The sequence below is a fragment of the Xiphophorus maculatus genome, chromosome 5 (assembly GCF_002775205.1).
Source record: "Xiphophorus maculatus strain JP 163 A chromosome 5, X_maculatus-5.0-male, whole genome shotgun sequence".
Classification (NCBI taxonomy): domain Eukaryota; kingdom Metazoa; phylum Chordata; class Actinopteri; order Cyprinodontiformes; family Poeciliidae; genus Xiphophorus; species Xiphophorus maculatus.
In genome coordinates this window covers 29,479,506-29,500,088 of record NC_036447.1, presented here as the reverse complement: position 1 = coordinate 29,500,088, position 20,583 = coordinate 29,479,506, and the positions used below count along the sequence as shown (strand labels likewise).

The window sequence follows — 20,583 nt, the reverse complement described above, 5'->3', positions numbered from 1 at the left end:
GAGAAATTGAATCTATGGGCGTCAGGGAGATCTCTTACCGGGAGAAACTCTATCCGCGCATACACAAACAAACACACACACGCACACGCAGACAGACGCCCACACACACATGTATTCACAGGAGAAATTAACCTTTTCCAACTCCAACTTTGAATCAATCATTCCTTATGGCTTATAGTCTATAGCTGCTCAATCAGCTGTAAAATTAAACGCATTCTTAAAGTCAAATGACAGATGTGGTTGACATACAACAACGACCCTAAAGGTCAACAGAAAGCATCAACTCAACATGTTGTCCCATCCATCCATCCATCCATCCATCCATCCATCCATCCATCCATCCATCCATCCATCCATCCATCCATCCATCCATCCATCCATCCATCCATCCATCCATCCATCCATCCATCCATCCATCCAGTTTCTGTTCACCCTTGTCCCTAATGGGGTCGGCAGGGGTGCCGGTGCCTATCTGCAGCTACTTTCCGGGCAAGAGGCGGAGTACACCCTGGACAGGTCGCCAGTCTTGGACGGTGTCCATTTTCTGTACACCCTTCTGTAAGGGTGTACAGAAAATGGATGGATGGATATATACACACTCATATGTGTGTGTGTGTGCTGATTATTTGTCAAACTGCAATATGACTTAAAATTATATAAATTTGTTTATTATTATAGTTTAATTTCATACCATTAGTAAATTATTTCTTTCTCAGCAATATGTAAGAAAACATATCTTAGAGAGGAATATTAAGATTTTTCCTTTTTGTTATCAAAGAACATATATTGAGAGGTAAGCAATAAACTACACATTCTAATGGTTATTGTCATGGTAAAAACATAAGATTTTTCTTTTCTGTCTATATTTATTAGGACAAAGACCCAATAAACAGCTAGATTTCACCAAAGCAGTAAGAAGATAGAAGACCAAAATTGAGCAAAATAAAAGTAAACTTTCCGCTGAATACTCTGCAAAAACGTCTAAATCACTTCTTGGTCACTGATCACTGGTCAATCTCAGTGTTGTAAACACTGACTCTTTTCATTTGAGGAGCTAGAAAGTCCTTTATGGGCAGAAAAATCCCCCCATATTTATTAGCGTGTATTTTGGTCAAACAAACTGTGAGCAGTCATCGGGTTTTGAAGATTCAGGCAGAAGCCAACAAACACTTTGGCGACACCTTCTGGTGAAATTGTGAAGTTACGGTGCGTGGTGACGTCACGGCGCGTTGCGCAGTCTCCCTGGCAGCAGCTGAGGCCGTTTTGTCGAAGATGGCGGATTCGCTGTCGACAGGTCTGGTAGAGGAGAAGGAAAAAGAGAAGGAGGACAGGGAGAGAGCCACTAAGGCCGTTAACGCGGACCAGAATAAAAAGAAAGACGGACTTACTGACACGCGGGGGTTTCATGATAAAAATGGCGGCGCTAGAGGCCAAAAAGGCAACCTGTCAGGTGAGAGTCAGCCTTGTTTCTACAATTTCACTATACAAACAGGCTACTGGAGCTGTTGTTTCTATTTGTCAATAAGCATTTACACGCATATTTGCTCCTTGCAGCACAGCAAAGACCTTTAGCTCGCAGTTTAAATGAATTTCAGTGACGTGGGGCTGTGCAGCAGTGCCTAGTCAGATGCAGCAGTTGTGTTTACAACACTGAGATTGACCAAAACAACACAAAGACATATCCGGTGGCGATGCACCCAACTATTATGTATTTTATCACAGCGGTTACTGGTAACAAATTGATGTAGACGTGCAGGACAGGCTGCTTGCGTCTTCGTTTAGTTGGACGTAGATACATTGCGCAGGCGCATTAGCAAGCTTTTGCACATAAGCGTGTTTATGTGCAAAGTTAGTTTTTTATTAATTACAGCAAATCTTATCAAGGAGTAATGATCAGTGTTCTTGCCTATGAATTTCGTCTGTCCAAAATCGGAGTGAACGTGCGTGACAGGCGTTGTCTTGTCTGTGTGGCTTTTTTCTCAGGTTTCTTTACAAGGTCCGACAACTACAGCGTGCATTCTCTACTGAATTGAGTTCGTGAATGCACACAATGAATTGAAAAATCATATATATATATATATATATTTATTTATTTGATAGCTGAATTAAAAAAGAAGCATTTTCATATTATGTAGAATTATTGCACAGATAATTACATACTTTAAGTGGCTAGATCTGTACATTTAGATTTTTATAATATTTAATGTTTTGGGAAATCAGAGTATTACACAAAACTAATTATTTATATATATATATATATATATATATATATATATATATATATATATATATATATATATATATATATATATATATGTGTGTGTGTGTGTGTGATTCAGAAACCAATCTTTCTATTCAAACGGTCTAGAGATTATGTTTAAATTATGTAACTGAAAATGGGAAAATATGGTGTAAACAAATGTAACATTAATTTCAAACAATGCTGTAAGGTTCCGCTCTGTATCAAATTCCATCAGTTTATATTTAAACAAAAATAGGTTGGGGGGGAAAAAAATTCTGTAACGTAAATGAGCAATATTTAAGTTAGTTTAACTGCTTGGCTTTTTCTTAACTAAATATAAAACAAGAATTATTCAAAATATAATGTTTTACTTCAAAATCTAATGATTTACTGAAAACTAAGCAGGCTAAAATCAGTTTTTGAGCATTTTGAAATGTTTCCGAATTCCTAGGCCTATGAATTGCAATTCTTAAAGTCATTTTTTTCTCTTTCTGCACCTCCACTCCAGATCATAAAACATATTTGGTTTTATGTCACAAAAAAGAGAAAAAGCTCCACTAGCAGCAGGAGGAATCACAGCCATGAGAAAACTTTGAAGCAGAGTTTGGAGGAGGCTGAAAGTCTGAGCTTCAAGAGCTGCCAAACACAAATATGTCCAGGATATGGGAGTTGTCACATTCCTTTTGTTAATCTACTCCTTAACTAGATCAGATGAATGTAAATTTAGCATTTAATTTAGAAATTGATGTTCATATATTATCAGAAGAAGGTCAAATCTCATCTAGACAGCTCATGATGGCTTCAGAAGAAGACCCGATGAAGGAATTTATTTAATAGCTAATGTCCATTTTTCTTCCTTTAATTATTTATATGTCTGTGCGATTACTTCCAGATCTGTCTCTGGTCAGATTCATAACCACTGAGCTAACCAGAGGCTACTTTCTGGAACACAATGAGGCCAAATACACGGAGCGCAGAGAGAGGGTCTACACCTGCCTCCGCATCCCCAAGGAGCTGGAGAAGGTAAACACACGAGCGCCAGAGAAATCCATCATCGATCACTCCCACCAGAGTTAAACACACACGTTTACATGTCCGTCTGTCGGCTCTCCCTGCAGCTGATGACTTTCGGCTTCTTCCTCTGTCTGGATACTTTTCTGTACGTGTTCACCCTGCTGCCGCTCCGAGTGATTCTGGCCCTTTTACGACTCCTGACTGTGCCATGCTGCGGTCTCGGGTAATCTGCACTAATAGCTATGGGGAGTGAGACAGGTTGAAGCCAAACTCAATGGGTAACTAAGCAGGTACTAAAGTGAAACCAGATATAGATGTTTAAAGAGGCGTTAAATCACATTTTTCCTTAGCTTCTCATCATGTTCTAATGTTGTCCTCTGAACTGTTGCCTTGATTCTTTCATGCTTGTTGGAGAAGTCCTTTAATCTCCATGGCTACCATTCAGCTGTGCAAAACACCTGGGGGGACTGAGCTCCGCCTTCAAGGACCCAGTTGCAGGAAGGTTCCAAGGCTCTCCCTGACAGAGCAGCCCTCTCCTGCAATGCCCCCCTCCTATAGACTAGCCAGCAGCAATTAGCAAACATCTGGTGGAACTGTGCTTCTGTTGAGCTCATACAAACTACGTGTTTGTGAAACGCTGGTAAAAATGTTGTTAAAGGGTTAATAGAGGAGCCATGTTGTGATGACTTCCTGGATGCAGAGTTTCAGAAAGAGCAGGAGTCTTTAAAGAGACAGAGGCCCAATTTCAAGGCATTAAATTACAAAGTCAAATTTCTTTTAAGTCATATTTAATATATATTTCACTATTTTTTGCCAACTGAAGGCAACATATTGACCCTACGTGATTGTGCTGTAAAATGGCACTTTGTGCCTAGAAAACACATAATACTGCCCCTTTAAGCAAAAATAAATAAGACAGAAGATTAAGCGATGCTGTAAGTTTGAAATATGTTATTATTATACATCTGCAGTTATGTAATTTGCAGATGATTTTAAATACAGATTTATTGAAACTTTTCCAGATATTGTCTTGTCACAACTCAATGACTGGACCTCAGCATTCCTGGTCTAGCACATAAAATGCCATTCAAATAGGTTTAAGTTTGCGGGGATAACATGAGCATGTGTGGAAAAACTCCAGCACTCCAGAAACTTTTGCAAGGCAGAATCATTTATAGTTACTAAGGGATTCCTTTACATTATAAGTCTTTAGGAAAGTATGTAATTGTCTGTGAAAGTGACTTTTTTTTCTATATTTGATCTGTTTGATTAAATCTAGTATCTATACGATTCGTACAATTTGATAGTTGTAAGTAAAAACCCATTGAAATTGTGGGAATGTTTTGCTGTGGCGATGATGGTTTTAACCACCAGAGGGCAGCAGATTTCTACACGACTCATTCAGTTTGATTGGATAATAGTAAGCAGCATTTTGTGGCTCTTGTGTTTTGGATTTTAGCTTGGATGTTTCCCATCGTGTGACATTTTGTTCCTCGTAATGTTTTCTGGGCTCCAGCGGCTCCCGTTTGCTGCAGCCTGCCCAGGTGTGCGACGTCCTGAAGGGCTTCATCATGGTGCTGTGCTACTCCATGATGAGCTACGTGGATTACTCCATGATGTACCATCTGATCCGGGGACAGTCCGTCATCAAACTCTACATCATCTACAATATGTTGGAGGTAGAGTCACATGGTTGTCTCTGGGTTCTGGCTTTGTCAGCTGATTTCACATCCACCCACTGATTTGCCGTCGGTGCTTTCCTCCAGGTTGCCGATCGCCTCTTCTCGTCGTTTGGCCAAGACATCCTAGATGCTCTGTACTGGACCGCCACCGAGCCCAAGGAGAAGAAGAGAGCACACATAGGAGTGATTCCTCACTTCCTCATGGCTGTGCTCTATGTCTGTATCCTCACTGGGACCGACCTCTGAGAGTCCAAAACACTGAGATGAAAACAGACTTAATGATAGTAATATTTGCCAGACTGCACTCCATCTGGATTATTAAAAATAACAATCTTTATGTTTTTGTTTATGGACTAGTTGTCCGAAAGACAGTTTGAGTGGAACAGCTTAGAAACACACACCAACAGCTTAGAAACACACACCAGCCTTTCATTTCTGAATGCAGTGGAACATAGCTGGAGGTTTTCAGTTTGTATTATTGAAGCCAAATGATCATGTTCTCGTCCTTTATTCTGATCTGAATGGAGCATTTTCATCTGTTTTACACCATTTAAGAGTTTATACAGTCTGGAAAACCAGAACACTCCATGTGTCATAGTTAATCTGAGTATGATTGGAAACGGATAACAAATATGGAAACATTTATTTCCTATATTCCTTCCTTCCTTCCTTTGTTCCTCCCTTCCTTCCTTCCTTTGTTCCTCCCTTCCTTCCTTCCTTCCTTCCTTCCTTCCTTCCTTCCTTCCTTCCTTCCTTCCTTCCTTCCTTCCTTCCTTCCTTCCTTCCTTCCTTCCTTCCTTCCTTCCTTCCTTCCTTCCTTCCTTCCTTCCTTCCTTCCTTCCTTCCTTCCTTCCTTCCTTCCTTCCTTCCTTCCTTCCTTCCTTCCTTCCTTCCTTCCTTCCTTCCTTCCTTCCTTCCTTCCTTCCTTCCTTCCTTCCTTCCTTCCTTCCTTTCCTTCTTTTTTCCTTTGTTCTCTCTTTCTTTTTAACCCCTTCCTTCCTTCCTTACTTCTTTTCTTTCTTTCCTTTCTTCCTTTCTTCCCTCCTTCCTTCCTTCTTTATTAGTATTCATTCATTCATTCACTCATTCATTCATTCATTCATTCATTCATTCATTCATTCATTCATTCAAAGTAAACATTTGTATTTAGAATAAGCGTTACTGATGGGACTCATCTTGTATTTGACCTCAAACCTGTTTTCCTCAGCTTTTACTGATCTAGTCCTTCATGCCATTCTCATCATGGTTCAGGCCACTACACTGAATGTAGCCTTCAACTCCCATAACAAGTCTCTGCTCACCATAATGATGTCAAACAATGTGAGTGTAATTGTTTTCAATATTTACTCTTAAAAACTCAGCAGAACCACTGAGGCTCTGATTTTGTTTCCCCAGTTTGTGGAAATCAAAGGAAGCGTGTTTAAGAAGTTTGAAAAGAACAACCTGTTCCAGATGTCCAACAGCGGTAAGTCGGAAGCCATCGGAGCCTCCGCACTAAAATCACACGTTTGGGATATTTTTATCCTCCCCTCTTTAACCTGATTTAATCCAAGGTAAATTTCTGAGATCGCACTGAGCGGCAGTGGGCAGAAAGTAGGTTAATCCAGGATTGATTTGTTTTGTTTCCCACAGACATAAAGGAGAGGTTCACCAACTACATCCTTCTGCTCATTGTCTGTCTGAGAAACATGGAGCAGTTTTCATGGAATCCTGGTAACTAATACCAGCTCAGAATGCACGCAGCATGACACGACTCCCAGCGCAGATCCGTTTTCCTTCTGCTTTAGCCCTTAACACAAACTTCCTTTCTCATCAGCCTACGTATCTGAATAATTATATTGATTTCAGCTTCCTGTGTTTGTTTTAGACCACTTCTGGGTCCTGTTCCCAGACGTAGTCATGGTGATTACATCAGAAGTGGCAGTGGACGTTGTCAAGCACGCCTTCATCACCAAATTTAATGACATCAGTGCTGACGTGAGTCCCCTAATGTCTCTTTAACAGGTTATTTACACTCACTGATAAAAACGTTTAAATCAGATTTAAATCAGAGATGGGTTTGAAAATGATTTGATCCTCAGGTAGCTGGTATGTTTAGAAACGGCACTAGAGAGTGGAGTGACAGCGTTACAGGCACTTTCTGGAGCGTCTGTCAGTTGTCAGAGGATTGGCTGTCATATAAATGTGTAATTTGACATTCCAGAAATACATTTGCTCAATAGAAACATGACAAATTTTTCAATTAAAAAGTCTTGGTACTAGGATGAGGTGTTTTTTTTTTTTTTTTTTTTTGGCCATATCAGAATTGGTTTATTTTGCAAAAGTTAAATGGAAACACTTTTTTAGCATCACACGTCACATAGCCAACAACCGGATGCTGCCACCGGCACAACCCGTGAAGAAAAAGATTTTTTTTTAATGACTTATCACGAGAACAAACTTATTCACATGTGATTTTAATTCCGTTTCTTTAGTTATGTTGTGTTTTTTCGGCATTGGCGGAAAATGCACAAAGTTTGCTCATGTTTGAAATGGAAACGCAGCTGGTGTTGCAGTTATGCAACGAAAACCAAATCATTTTCTTTTCAGCCGCATGTCGTCCACCTCTTAACACAACCCCTCTGATGAACTTTCACCCCACTCTGCATGTCAAACTGTTGTGTGATTGGTCAGAATTTTGTTCACGTCTGTTCACTCAGAAAAGTTAGATAACAATGTTGTGCAATGTGCATCTCACTGTCTATCTGCTGCTTCTGTTTGACCAAAACACTCAGCTTCTCACCAACGCCTTCCGTTCTTTTGTTTCTGATAACATGAAAAATAAAATGGGATGTCCAAAATGAGGGATGTCCCGATAGGGCTCTTTTTTTTGCCACAGAGTCCTTTGATTTAGCATATGTGTGGTTCCATAGCAACCCAAGCATAGCTCCAGCACGTTTGATCAGCTGTATGCGCTGTACAATGGCTGCTGGAAAACAAAAGTGTTGTTGATTTACCATCCAGAAACCACTTGCTGCATTCTTGTTGCTGGTTGTAAAATGTTGTGAGGTGTATTTTATCACTCAGGTGTTTCTTTATCCCAAACTCCAAAAACTCAACCTGACCTGGATCATTTTTGTCTCTGTGTTTCTTCTCCTCTTCCACCTTCCGTAAATGTTGATTTACTCATGCATCTCTCACTCATGCATATTTCAGTCTGAAACAGGATCTGCCTGCAGCTGAGCCACCGTCTCTCCGTTCATTTCAACGTTGGTGGCTTTAACACCTCCTTCCTTCCTCCTGTTAAAGGAGGAATTTACTTGATTTTTTCACACTGTTAAAGCCAACCACACTTTTTTTTTGCAAGAAACATCTTTTTGCCATCACTTTTTAGACACACATACCTTCTGTCGGCTGCTTTAACGGAGCATTTGGTTATTTATGGGTTCCTTGACTGAGAGCTATCAATTCTCTCTGTTTGTGTTCCCAGGTGTACGGAGAATACAGAGCCAGCCTTGCCTTCGACCTCGTCAGCAGCCGACAGAAAAATGTGAGTGAAACAACTTGAATTAGCAGCTGTCTTTACACCGATGTTCAAGTATTTCTCATATCGTAGGAATCATTTTGGATCGTACTGTATTTGTGGAGAGGTGGCATAATAACGGACCTCTCAGTATTAGTTGGGGAGCAAAAGGTGAATTGGGGGCGGTGCAAAAAATTCTTGCTTTTCTGTAGAGTTGAAATATCTCACAGCCAGTTATGTTGATGGTATGATTCCCAGTGATTCCAGTTTTTTGCAATAATTTTTATTGCCACTATAATGGACTCTAATTACATACAGAAACTGTGTACTTTTAGCTGGTAAGAGTTATTGAAGAAATAAGTGCATTTGATCAAGTTTAGATGTATAAAATAACTTAAATTCCAGTCAGAGGTCACGCTAGGCTTTTTCATCTTCAGTCATTTTGACCGACAGGGTCAACAAAATCCCCTCATATTCTGTATTTACATGCCAGTTTTTAAAATGATTGTAATGACATATTAAAATGCATAAAATTTTATTCGGCTTAATTAATATTCAACAGCCTCGCAAAGGGACGATACTCTAAATGTGCACAGCCTACATATACGCAGCCAAAAAAGACAAAGGCGACTTTTCTTTCCACTTTTATAAACCACCAGAAATACCAACAGGGGGAAAATTATGTTTTACAGTAAAACACCTACAGCTGGAACTGCTTAAAATGTTTGTTCTACAAAGTGCTGTTTGAGGGGCGACTGAATACAAACACACCACACCTTTCAGATTTTTACTGGTGAAAACTTAGAAAGACATTTATCGATTTCTTTCTCTTTCATAATGAAGCACTGCATGGTTTTGGTTCATCATATAATTTCCCATAAAATGCACAGACATTTGTGGTTATAGTTTAACAAATGAGGGCAAAACTTGTACTATAAAACTATTGTAATCCTGATAGGAACAACTTTAAAAAGCTGCATTAATGTTTGAACCTGTAGTTTATGAATATTAAACACAATTGCATGTTTCAGATTGAATTTTTATATTTTTTCTCACATTTCTGTCCAACAGAACAAAGTTAGATTTGTCTTTGGAGTCAGAAGTTAAATGAGGCTTTTTTTGTTCTGAAAATGTTTGCAGGCTTACACCGACTACAGCGACTCCGTATCCAGAAGAATGGGCTTCATTCCGCTTCCTTTAGCTCTGCTGGTCCGTCATTAGATGCTTACACATAAACACAGAGCACCATATCACATTTCTAAAGTGTTGCATGGTTCCAGCTGTTTTTTTCTGTTTCTGTTTTCAGCTGATCAGAGTGGTGACGAGCTCAGTGAAGATCCAGGGTTCGCTCTCCTTCATGTGTGTGCTGCTGTTCTACTTGGGGTAAATATGAAATGCAACGTTGTCGCTTGTTATGTTTTCGCACGTTTGCGTTGTACTCTCATTTTTTTTTTTTGGTCGTTGCGAGCAGGATGATCACGCTGAAGGTGCTCAACAGCATCGTTCTCCTTGGAACATCCTGCATGTTTGTCAAAGAGGCCAAGATGGAGGAAAAGCTGTTTGACCCGCCCCCGTCTGTCGCCTCCAGCCGTGCTAACTCCAGAGCCAACCGCAGCAAAAGCACTCACACCGCAGCGCCACAAGGTCAGACTGCTGCTGTCTGGGTCATACAGCAGCACATGCAATTAATAGGGCAGCTTTATGTGAAATGAACTTTTTTTTGAGCTTTGCGCCATGTTATGTTATTCCCTCATCATAAACATACCGTACTTGGAGTGTTGCCTTGATTCTTTCATGCCTGTTTGAGAAATCCTTTAGTCTCCCATGGCAACCATTCAGCTGTGCTAAACAAAGAGACAGAAGCCCAATTTCAAGGTGTTAAATTACAAACTGAAGTTTCGTTTAATATGCATGTATTTGATATGCATGTAAACATAATACATATTTGATATGCATGTATATATAATTTATATCAAAAGTATACATAGTTACTTGATTGTTTTATAAAATTATACTGTCGCTGGAAAACATATAATACTGCCCCTTTAAAATTTCTGATTATTTTTATTAACTTAAAAAAGTAGAGTGTCAAATAATAAAATGATTCATTCTAATTTATTTTGATGGGCCTGTTAGACTCACCAGTATTTGTACCAAAAGCTGTTTATTTTCTTACTTTCTCCACTTGGATGTACTGATGTTGAAGAGGTTTTGTGTCGTGCGGGAGCACGCTGCTGCTGCAAAACCTGAATTCTTTCAAGGGTTTTTTTTACACGTCTTTGTCTACGTTGAGATATTTGATACCCGACAGCTACCAAAGGAATTTCACATTGTGAACATTTCTCTGCTGCTAAACTCTTAAACACTTTCTCATCCGCAGAGCCCACGTCAAACAGCGCAGGAGTATCACTGACACCGGGCGTTTCTCCACCCACAGAGAAGCCAGAGGGCCCCTCCTCCGCCATCCCAAAGAGCGACTCGGACACGTTCCTGACGACGCCAGACGAGGACGACGAGGACAAAATTCTAAACAATGACATGAGACTGGAAGGAGACGGACTCAAACACAGAACGCCCAAGAAAGACTTGCTGGAGATAGACCGATTCACCATCTGCGGAAACCGGATAGACTGACCGTCGAAGGGAACCCCAGTCCCTGTCCAGGGATCTGACGAGGGTCACGGAGCGCGCTCAGACCCGACTCGCACTTATGCACCTGACTCTCTGAGTATTTATTTATTTATTACTGGCAAAAACCAGCCAAGGCATCAAGCTGTTACATCAGACGTTTCCAGATGGGTGCTACAAGAACACCAGGAAACCACCAAACAGAGAATAAAACCACTGAAAGGAAACCCAGTCTGGATTGTTGGAGCATTGCAGCTGGACTGTGAGGTTGTGTGTGTTTCAAAAGCACAATTATTCCCTGAACAAAAAGTGTTTTTTTTTTTTTTTAATAGAACAAAAGTTGTCAGATGTCGACTTTTTATTTAAAAGAAAATCTGACAAGTTTAACTCTTTAAAGTATGTTTTTTTTTATTGAAAATGTTTGATGTTTTTTCTAAATTTGAAGCCTTCAGCTGCGCATGAAGGCATTCTGCAGACACTGGCGCCAACACGTTCAGAAGGAGAGACGCAAACAAGCATCCGAAATCATCGGCTTATTTTTCTGGGGAGTTTTAGTGTGAAATCGTCTGTGTGGGTCTTTTTCTTTTTATATCACTGGGAGGACTGTGTGAAGGCGTGTGAAGATACAGGTGATTTTTAAATTTTTATTTTAAGGGGAGATTTCAGTTTCCAAAGTCGTGTAACTATGGTAGCAACATCGTCCTTGAGCATGTTGGAGACGTTGATCTTATCCTTAAATTCGCGACTGAAATTCCTGCTAAAAGAAATTAATAGCTTTGGTTTGGGAGCGTTTCAGCTGTTCAAACCAGCGTGGCGTTCACTGTCTGCTGTCGCTCGCCGGCTCTGATTTGTGAAGACTTGTCCTGTAAATCAGCTGTTTGTGAACCAGTTGACCCAAATTGCTGTGAAATCTGCTGTTAATCAGTTGATTACGTGAAGTCGCCGCAGGTTTCCTCTCATTTACCGCCATCAGCTCCTATGTTCAGCAAACAGACGAACACGCAGCTGAAATCTGACCATTTTAATACCAGTGACATTAAAACAGGTCTTCCTTATTAGTTTTCTTTAACTTACACTGCATTGATAAACCATGTATAGCCTTTAACCTTTATAAATTTGCCATGTCAGACTTGGATTTTCGGGGGGATTTTATGCGGTAGACAAACATAATTGTGAAGTAACAGGGAAAAAATAAGGTTTTTAAAGGGACAGTGTTGTTTAAAATCAAATTTTTTGCCTTCCTGAAGGCGGAGTTTCAGTAAGAGCAGGCGTTTCTTAAAGAGACAGAGGCCCAATTTCAAGGCATTAAATTACAAAGACAAATTTATTTCAAGTCATATTTGAATACAAACAGATTTTTTATAACAACTGAACAACTGAACCGAGTTACTCAGTTGTGCCACTTTTTGCCTGTAAAATACATAGTACTGTCCCTTTAACATTTTTTGCTCTAAACAAAATGGAAAAGTGTGACTTGCGTTTGTCTTCAATCCCACTGAGTTAAAACCTTTCTGGAACCTTCTTCTACAGTTCTGGCTGCACCTCTTTTCTCCATCAGATTTTCTCATCTGCACACTGAAAGTTTTGGCCGCTAATGTTTGCAAATTAGTTTAAATGTATTCAGACTGAATGGAGAAACTCCTAACAATCCAATTTGTAGTCCTGCCACAGATTCACAATTGACATTGGTGTTTTTTGCAACATATTTTTATCTGTACCTCACTGTGATGCTGCCTTCAAACTTCAAAAATACATACAAGTTCTGCAATAATTTCAAAATTAGTTGCTCTTTTCCTTCCGCTTTACAATTATGCTGTTGGTCTGATACATTAAATCCCAAATAAAACACACATAAGTATGTGGCTGCAGTATGACTAAAGGTGGTTTTGAAGTATTAATTAATTTTGGACAGTGCATTTATATATTTCAAAGAATTATTTTTTTTAACAGCTAACTAACTGAGAAGTGAGGATGATGAGAGGTAGAAATAATCTGAGTTAATCCAAGTCAACACAGACCAGCTGAAATCTGAGGAGAAACTTTCCAAACATTAAAACAAGTGTGACAGGTCATCTGTGATTAGTGGACAAAAGGGTGACAGACAAGTGATTAATTTCAATAGATTATACATTTGATAGGATATTAGATTTTTTTGCCATAATTTATTTTTGACCCCTAAAACATCTTTTTTTCTGCCAAAATAACTTTTGGCAAAAAAGAGTAAAAAATAAGACACATTATTTCAGGAAGATGACGATCTAGAATATTCACTGAACTCCGATCCAGAACTGCACAGCATTCTGGGAGATGTAGGGAGAGGAAAAGCGTTAGCTGCTCAACCTGACACAGTGAGCTAGGCTCCACCAGCTAAGCAAGGCTGGTTGTGTCAACTAACTCACTCGCTCTTTGGTTACCTAGCAACAACCTGCTGATTAACTTGCACAGCAGCAGTTTTCAGATTTCTCCATCGTACTCAAAAATAAAAAAAACCAACAGCGTGGAGGAAATACTAGATACATCAGGAAAAGGTCACACCAGCAGCTTGGCAGTTTCTCAGACATATTAAACAAACAAAAAAAAGTCCATCAATAATTATCGATATCGACAATTGTTGATATTGGCTGATATAAAACATGTATGTTGTAAAAGGGTTTTTAGGCATGTTGTGCAGCCCTAGCTTACAAGCCGTGTTTCTCCGTGTGTGAATCTGACATGCTGAGGTTTAAGTCTTGTATCTTTTATGATGGAAGGAAAATAAACTGAGTTTGTTTTGCAGCCGTTTCTGCTGTGATGTGAGTGAAAGCAGTGAAAGGACTCACTGCAGTGAAAGGACTCACTGCGCTCTCTGTTAGCAGTGGAAACACAGCGGCCCACTGTCTGCCTGCACAGACTCTGAAGGCTCTCTGTCATCACATACTTACACTCACATTGGCTTTTTCTTTTCTTCCCTTCTTCTTCTTCTTCCTTTCAGTTTCACGAGACGTCAAAGACTTGGATTACCATTAGCGAGTTGACCGTCATATTTCACAGTGACGTCTAACCGGTGAAGCTACAGGTCCAGTTTTTTTGTGGGAAGAAATAAGCATCAAGTTTCCCCCATAATTATCAGTCTGTAAATAAGCCCTGGCAGGTAAAATGTCTGGGTTTCCCCTTGCTGTTTCTCACAAGCTTGTGTTTCTTACACAGACAGCAGCTCTGTAAGGAAAGGTAAAAGTTCTTGTTGCAGTATTTTTATTTTTTTTCCCAAAGTTATCCAAACCCTGTTTTGCAGAGACGTGGTGGTTCAGATACATGTATCATATTGTGCAGATGTTTTGAGCCTCCCCTTGTTTTTATATTTGGCCTCAAGCAGACTAACTGTTTTTTGTAACAATCTGCTCTGATGGTGAGGAGCACAATACTGTGAGTGCTCTGCCATACTTAATAAAAAAACAGAATTTGTGCAAGTCTTTACTTGACTTCAGATTGCTCTGAATTTGTGGTGGTGTTTTATTTGTGCATGTATTGCCACTGGCAGACATGAACTATCCCTACAGCCTCCATGCACTGAGATTTGTCTGAATATTTTAATGTTTCTTTATGTACAGCAGTTGGGTGACAAAATCCTTTCCTGCTTGCAGACATAAGAATCTGTCCAGAACCACAGAGAAATCGGAACAGCTGACTGTACTGTTTCCAGAACATTAGATTGTAAATCTTATTATAATCTTAAAAAGTAAGCTTTAAACAGCTTGTAGAGCAAAAGAGGCACAACGTACCAAATAATCACACTCAAAGCAATTTCCTGCAACATTAACATGTAGGCTTTAGAAATATTTGTTGAAAAATAATCTTAACGTGTGGAACAGCGGTTCAGTCATTTTTTTTCTTCAATAAGAAAAATATAAGAAAATTAGTCATTGCTAGCTAACTTGTTTCTCCTTATTTGCTTTGAATAACTTTTTTCCTGAGGAAATCATTTGAAAATGAATGTCTTTCTATTTGCTCAAGTTATCTTTAATGCTAAATGTTTAGCTCTACATGACCAAGCGGGCGCTCCGGGTCACGCGCCGTAGATGCGCTCATCTAATTTTCCAGCGCGCACGAGCGCAGTTGAGCCCTCTCTCTCCGTGCACGTGAGATTAGGCTGCTCTGAGCTCGCGGTCCGGTGAACGCGAGGACACCGGCAGGCAGAGTGAGAACCCCACACACCGCGGCAGGATGTCCGTGATGAGTCCGTGGAGGAGAACCACCAGAGCCTAGCGGCTGCTTCCTCACCGACCGACCGCTGGATGTTCAAGGTGTTTCCGGTCCTGCGGGAGGAACAGGTGTCAGCTGCTCTCTCCATCCCGACTGGGACAGCAGCTTGTCCACTGGGTCTCTGGTCTTCTGGTGCTTTTTTTTTGCTTCTTCGTCGCCTCTGAGCCATGTTGTGGACACGGTGGCTCGTCCTGCTGCTCTGGTGCGGGGCCACCAGCGCAGAGCAGCAGGCGGAAGGCCAGCGGGAGGAGGTCAGGGCCGACCCCCGCAGGCAGCGCTCCCCTCCGCCGGTGGAGCCGTTGGACTTTGGGTTTGTTCCCGCAGCGGTTTATGATACCCACGCTTACTACGAGCCGGGGACCATAGGAATCCTTTTCCACATGGTCCACGCGTTTCTGTACGTGGTTCAACCAAACTCTTTCCCCAAAGGTGAGATTAAAATATTATCACACCATCTGCTCCTCCATTCTCACAGTCAAGGCTGACTTCTTCTTATTAATAGACTTTATTCGGGTATAATGAATAAACATACAGCAGCTTTATTATTAGATGTAATAGACTTTTTAAAAAATATATATTATTTTTTCTGGTTTAATTTTTCCACCACAAAGTTATCAGTGCAAAAAAGAGAGAAAAAAGAAAAAGAGAAAAAAGTATTTATACACGAAAAATAACAACAGAACTAAAATCTCTGACATAATCAAGTGGGGGATTTAAATTGAAGGGCCATCGCCAAGCTGAGTGTTATACTGTTAAGGTGGTAATGAAGTAAAACTTGACCGGTAAGTTATAAATCCGACTAGTTTCCAGTGGAGGCATTTGTATTAAAGTACGGGGAAATGTACAAAGAGTGTGGAGGGCAAAAAATGCCACAATTTAATAACACACCTTTTTTTGAAAAATATTTAGATATGCCATAATTTATTTTTTTATAGATTTTTATGAATGTATCACTCATTATTTTCATCTATCAAAATGTATAGATGTGGAAAGTATTGTAGTTCTACTAAAACTAACTAAATATAGACATGTCTGTCATGTACATGTAATTTCAATGAATGAATGAATAAGTAATTAATACACAAATTCCTGTGGTGTACTGAGGCATGAAAAAATAATTATTAAATAATAATAAGACACTGTGGCTCTTTGTTCATATCCTTTACAAGTGACTAATTAGCCTGAATTGCAAACCCCATAATCATGAAACAATATGGGGTTTGCAATTCAACTGTAAAATAGCTACATATCTCATTTTCTAAATGACTTATTTTAGTAATTTATTTATATTTCTTATCAATTGTAGTTATGGGACATCTAGGTAGTAGTATGGTTATTTATTTACTCTTTTAATTGTGACACTTTGGAACCTCCGTACATGTAAAGTTTATGGTAGGGTACATATGGAACTGAATTGTTAAAAGATTATTTACGTTAGTTACTTCATGGTTTCCATACTCATGTCCAAATTAGAGGGTTTTTTTTAGTGGCATATTTGCTGCAGTAAATTGATAATATCTGAACATTAGGATTTGTGATAATAGGAGCTGGTGTAGCTGTTATGTAAGTCATTCAATCATTTTATTCTGGAACCATATAATGGTATGATGGGTCTTTGGAAGACCCTAAGCTGCGTAATGTATGCTGTGAGCAGATTGTCCTGGTTAAAAAAATTATTTTTTAAAAAGTTGTTAAAACATATGGCCAACCTCACTCTCAAAGACCATTGTGACATGTAAAAGAGCAGAGTCCAAAAACGAGGAGAGTCCAAAAACAAACTGCTGTGACAGGATGTATTTGCACAGTAAACAGATCTTCCACTGCCAGGTCAGTTTAAAAGTCATCGCTCACATGTGGTAAAATACAATGTGAAATTACAAAAATAAATTTGCTCAATGGAAGCACGTCTCAAACAAATTTTTGCGGTAGGATGAGGTGGTTTTTCAGTCATATAAAAATAGACGTATTTTGCAAAGGAAACATTTTTTTTTAATCGTACGAGTCACGTGATCAACAGGCGGATGTTACTACTGGCGGAAACGACAAACAAGAAGGAAGCAGTAGGAGGATGATAGTTTGTTTGTTGTTTTTTTCAGACAATTTGCAGCTGGCTCCACCAGCTCTCACAGCATTACACAGTTCATAAAAAGTTTTGTCATTCCAACATTTTGAAGCCATAACTCTTCTGTAAAATCAGAGAATATAATTTCCCTAAAACGTAGCCGCTCCCAGAAATGAGGGGTTTGTCACTCAAACGTCTCCTCTGATGGCTGATAGATGATGAGTGCTGATGCCAAGGCTGAATTATGTATAGGCCTGTTGCAATAAACAATTATTCATCACATGATAAATTAAAACTAGCTCAATCATTTCCATTTGATGATTTATTGTTTTTCTCTTTTCCAAAAACTGGATGACAAAAGTTTTCAATCCGGTGCTTTGGTCTCAACAAGCCCCGTTGCTGAAGGACAATTTTGTTTACAAAGACTTAATAATTCATTTTATTTGTTGTTTTGCTTGTTTTGTTTATTTATTTTGGGATATGTAAGATGTCTTCCAGTTACAGTTTTAAATGTTCATTAGAATTCAGAGTCTATTGATCTTTGCGAAGGTGTTCTTGCATTATTACTATGCCATTACTAGAAAATGGTTTCAGTATTATTATTTATCGTAATAACCTCTGGGACAATTTATTGTCCCACAGAATTAGTTTTTGTGACAGACCTAAATCATGTAGCTGCCATGATTACTAGTGGCTTTTAACATGAACAAACTTATTCACATGTGATTTTTATTGAATTTCTTATTTAATGAAAAACTCCCCAGCTGGGAAATTATGTTTTTTCAACCTCAGTAGAATTTACATTTGCCTTGGTAACACAGCTGCTATCACAGTCCATAAGTGAACTTTCCCTGGTTTGACTGGTGATCGGGTTTCAGACCTGTCGGCCTTTCTCTCTGCGTCGGCCCGCTTCAGAGTTCTAACAATTGAACCCAGTTTGTTTTGTGCGTAAAACTACGAGAGGTCACGTTGGAGGATGGCACAGAGCAATTGGATTGAAGGTTTTAAGTTGCTGCCATTTTGGTTTCCAGTGTTATAGACGCTGGCTCGGTAAGCAATTAGCAAAATCAGTGCTTAGAGGAGGCTTTCTCTGTCACCTGCATCACAACGTAATACCTTAATCCACTGGGCCATATGCTGCCACTGCTGTGGACTCTCCAGTGTGACTCACCGTCCCCCGAACGCACAGGTACACGGACCACCTGGCGGGGCACGTCAACGCCCGCATTACATATCAGGAGCATGTAAAGTCATGGCGAACGCACACAGGCGGACTCTGAGGTGTTGGGAGCTGCTTAAGGAACGCGGCAGATCAGTCTCACCTGTTTGCTACCTGAACCGCCAGGCTCTCTGAGCCATTAACAAGTAAACAAGCTCACCTGTAACACAAACAGGAACATATTATTAGGAGCTAGAAGCTATTGGTGTGTGTCAGCAAATCAGGGAAACAAAGGATGAGGACTAGGGGTGGACGATACGGACTTCAAGTCTTAGCAGGATATTTTGTGGTAGTATTGTGATAACAATAAAAGTGACGATAATAACTATTTATTACTTATTTTTAGGTGTCTGTGGCTGTGACTGGGTGACAGCAATCATAGCCCAACACACACTTGAAAAACATTCCTATTTGCAACATGCATCTTTAGGACAGCATAAAAAAGTGTCATTTTTTAGCACTAAACTGCACACAGTAAGTGCATTTAATCATATTTTCATATTTATTGACACTCAATGAACAAACAGTGGAGAAAATTACAGATTCAAAACTTCCAGTGTCTAGCGATTTGATTCCAATTTTTAGGGTCACGATTTGAATCAGAAACAATTTTTAATTCAGAAACCAATTTTTCTATTTAAATGCTGTGGAGATTCTACTGAAATTATGTGACTGACAAGAGGAAAATACTGTGCGAACAAATAGAAAATTTGTTTTAAACAGTTCTATAAGGCTCCATATGGTGTCAAATTCCTTCAGTTTATATTTACACAAGGAGTTTGTGTATAAAATGCTGGAACTTAAATTACAAGTCTGAACATTTCCAGGTGACGGGTCAATAAATGAGAACAAAACCAGTGAAAAGCCAGAGAAAAACTTCCTTCTGAAATATTGTTCAAGATTATGTTAACAATATCAATACATATGAAGTTGAAATGTGAACATGAAACACTAATTAGGTTTAAAAGATGGTGTAAGAACGATGTCAAGTTCACTTGTTCTATTAGACCAAAACAGGAGAAGCATGTTTTAGTCAAGAGAAAAACTTCAGAAATTCTAAATTATTTTTAGCTCAAGACTTTTAATCTTTGGAAACAGAACTGTGACGTCATGCAGCTGCAGCTTCTCTGTTTGTGCTGCTGATTCCAACTCTCACCCAGATAATCAAGTTGCAAAAAAACCCAAAAAACAAATCCTCTCAGTTTAACCTGTTTGATTCAGAGTTAGGGCTTAAACCTTGAGTTCATATCCTGACATATAAAGTAATGCTTAATGTGTCTCAGTCAACTAGAAAGTGAGCCTTCATTATTCACACGAGGCCCCACAAAGATGGCAAAGTCTGTGTTAAAGGTGGACTTTGGTCCTGCGTGGGTATAGAAACTCAGCAGTCAGCCAGCCAGCTCGCCTTGGGGTTAAAAGGTCACAGCTCTTTTCTGCATGAAACAGCCAATATTTTCCAGTAAAAACACAGTGTAAATATGCTGTTCAGGATCAGGGTGATTCACTGCATGTCTGTCATGTAAAAAAGCATGAACTAGTTCATTTGAATGCATTCATGTAGAAAGCCGCCACCTGGTTGGTTACCTCTGCATGTTGGCTTCCTGCTAATCCAGTTGCAGATCTTAGAGGTTATCAGATTAGGTAGATGTATGATAATTGCTACAAAATGGTGGGGATAACATGATCTCCAAATCAGAAGCAGATTAGAAATAGGTCTTTTTTTATGAGGGTCCAAATGTGCCAAAAATATATGTTCATACTAGGGGTGAGGGATATTACTAGAAGATAATATCACAATATAAATATATATATAAAAAAAAAACTTGAATAATTATGTCACAAAAGATATTCCTCATTTTCTTTTTTTTTTTTTATTTTATTTATTTATTTTTTGGGGATTTGGCCAAACAAATATGTAACTTCAAAACAGTATATATATATAGATATGATGTACAGATATGAACAAAACCACTCTTTTAGACAAATCATTTTTAT

General features: G+C 39.3%; 2 protein-coding genes across 5 annotated transcripts in view; both read left to right on the top strand.

The window, feature by feature from the left end:
* Positions 1–1,228: 1,228 nt before the first annotated feature.
* Positions 1,229–11,443, top strand: tapt1 (transmembrane anterior posterior transformation 1). Its single transcript, XM_014472653.2, has 14 exons — positions 1,229–1,450; positions 3,135–3,265; positions 3,361–3,479; positions 4,773–4,935; positions 5,023–5,158; positions 6,161–6,258; positions 6,334–6,403; positions 6,571–6,651; positions 6,806–6,915; positions 8,408–8,467; positions 9,581–9,649; positions 9,747–9,823; positions 9,912–10,084; positions 10,821–11,443. Exons 1-14 carry the CDS (start codon positions 1,273–1,275, stop codon positions 11,072–11,074), a joined length of 1,719 nt encoding a protein of 572 aa, XP_014328139.1. The 5' UTR covers positions 1,229–1,272; the 3' UTR covers positions 11,075–11,443.
* A 3,719-nt stretch (positions 11,444–15,162) lies between these two features.
* Positions 15,163–20,583, top strand: part of LOC102235921 (prominin-1-A-like) — a 33,196-nt gene continuing 27,775 nt past the window's right edge. For 3 of the 4 annotated variants that reach the window (XM_023334258.1, XM_005809392.2, XM_023334257.1), the window contains exon 1: positions 15,164–15,736. In XM_023334258.1, the coding sequence (XP_023190026.1) occupies positions 15,475–15,736 (262 nt within the window). In that variant the 5' untranslated portion in view covers positions 15,164–15,474. Of the gene's footprint in view, positions 15,737–20,583 lie in introns of all 4 variants that reach the window. The other variant, XM_023334256.1, reaches the window with a different exon arrangement.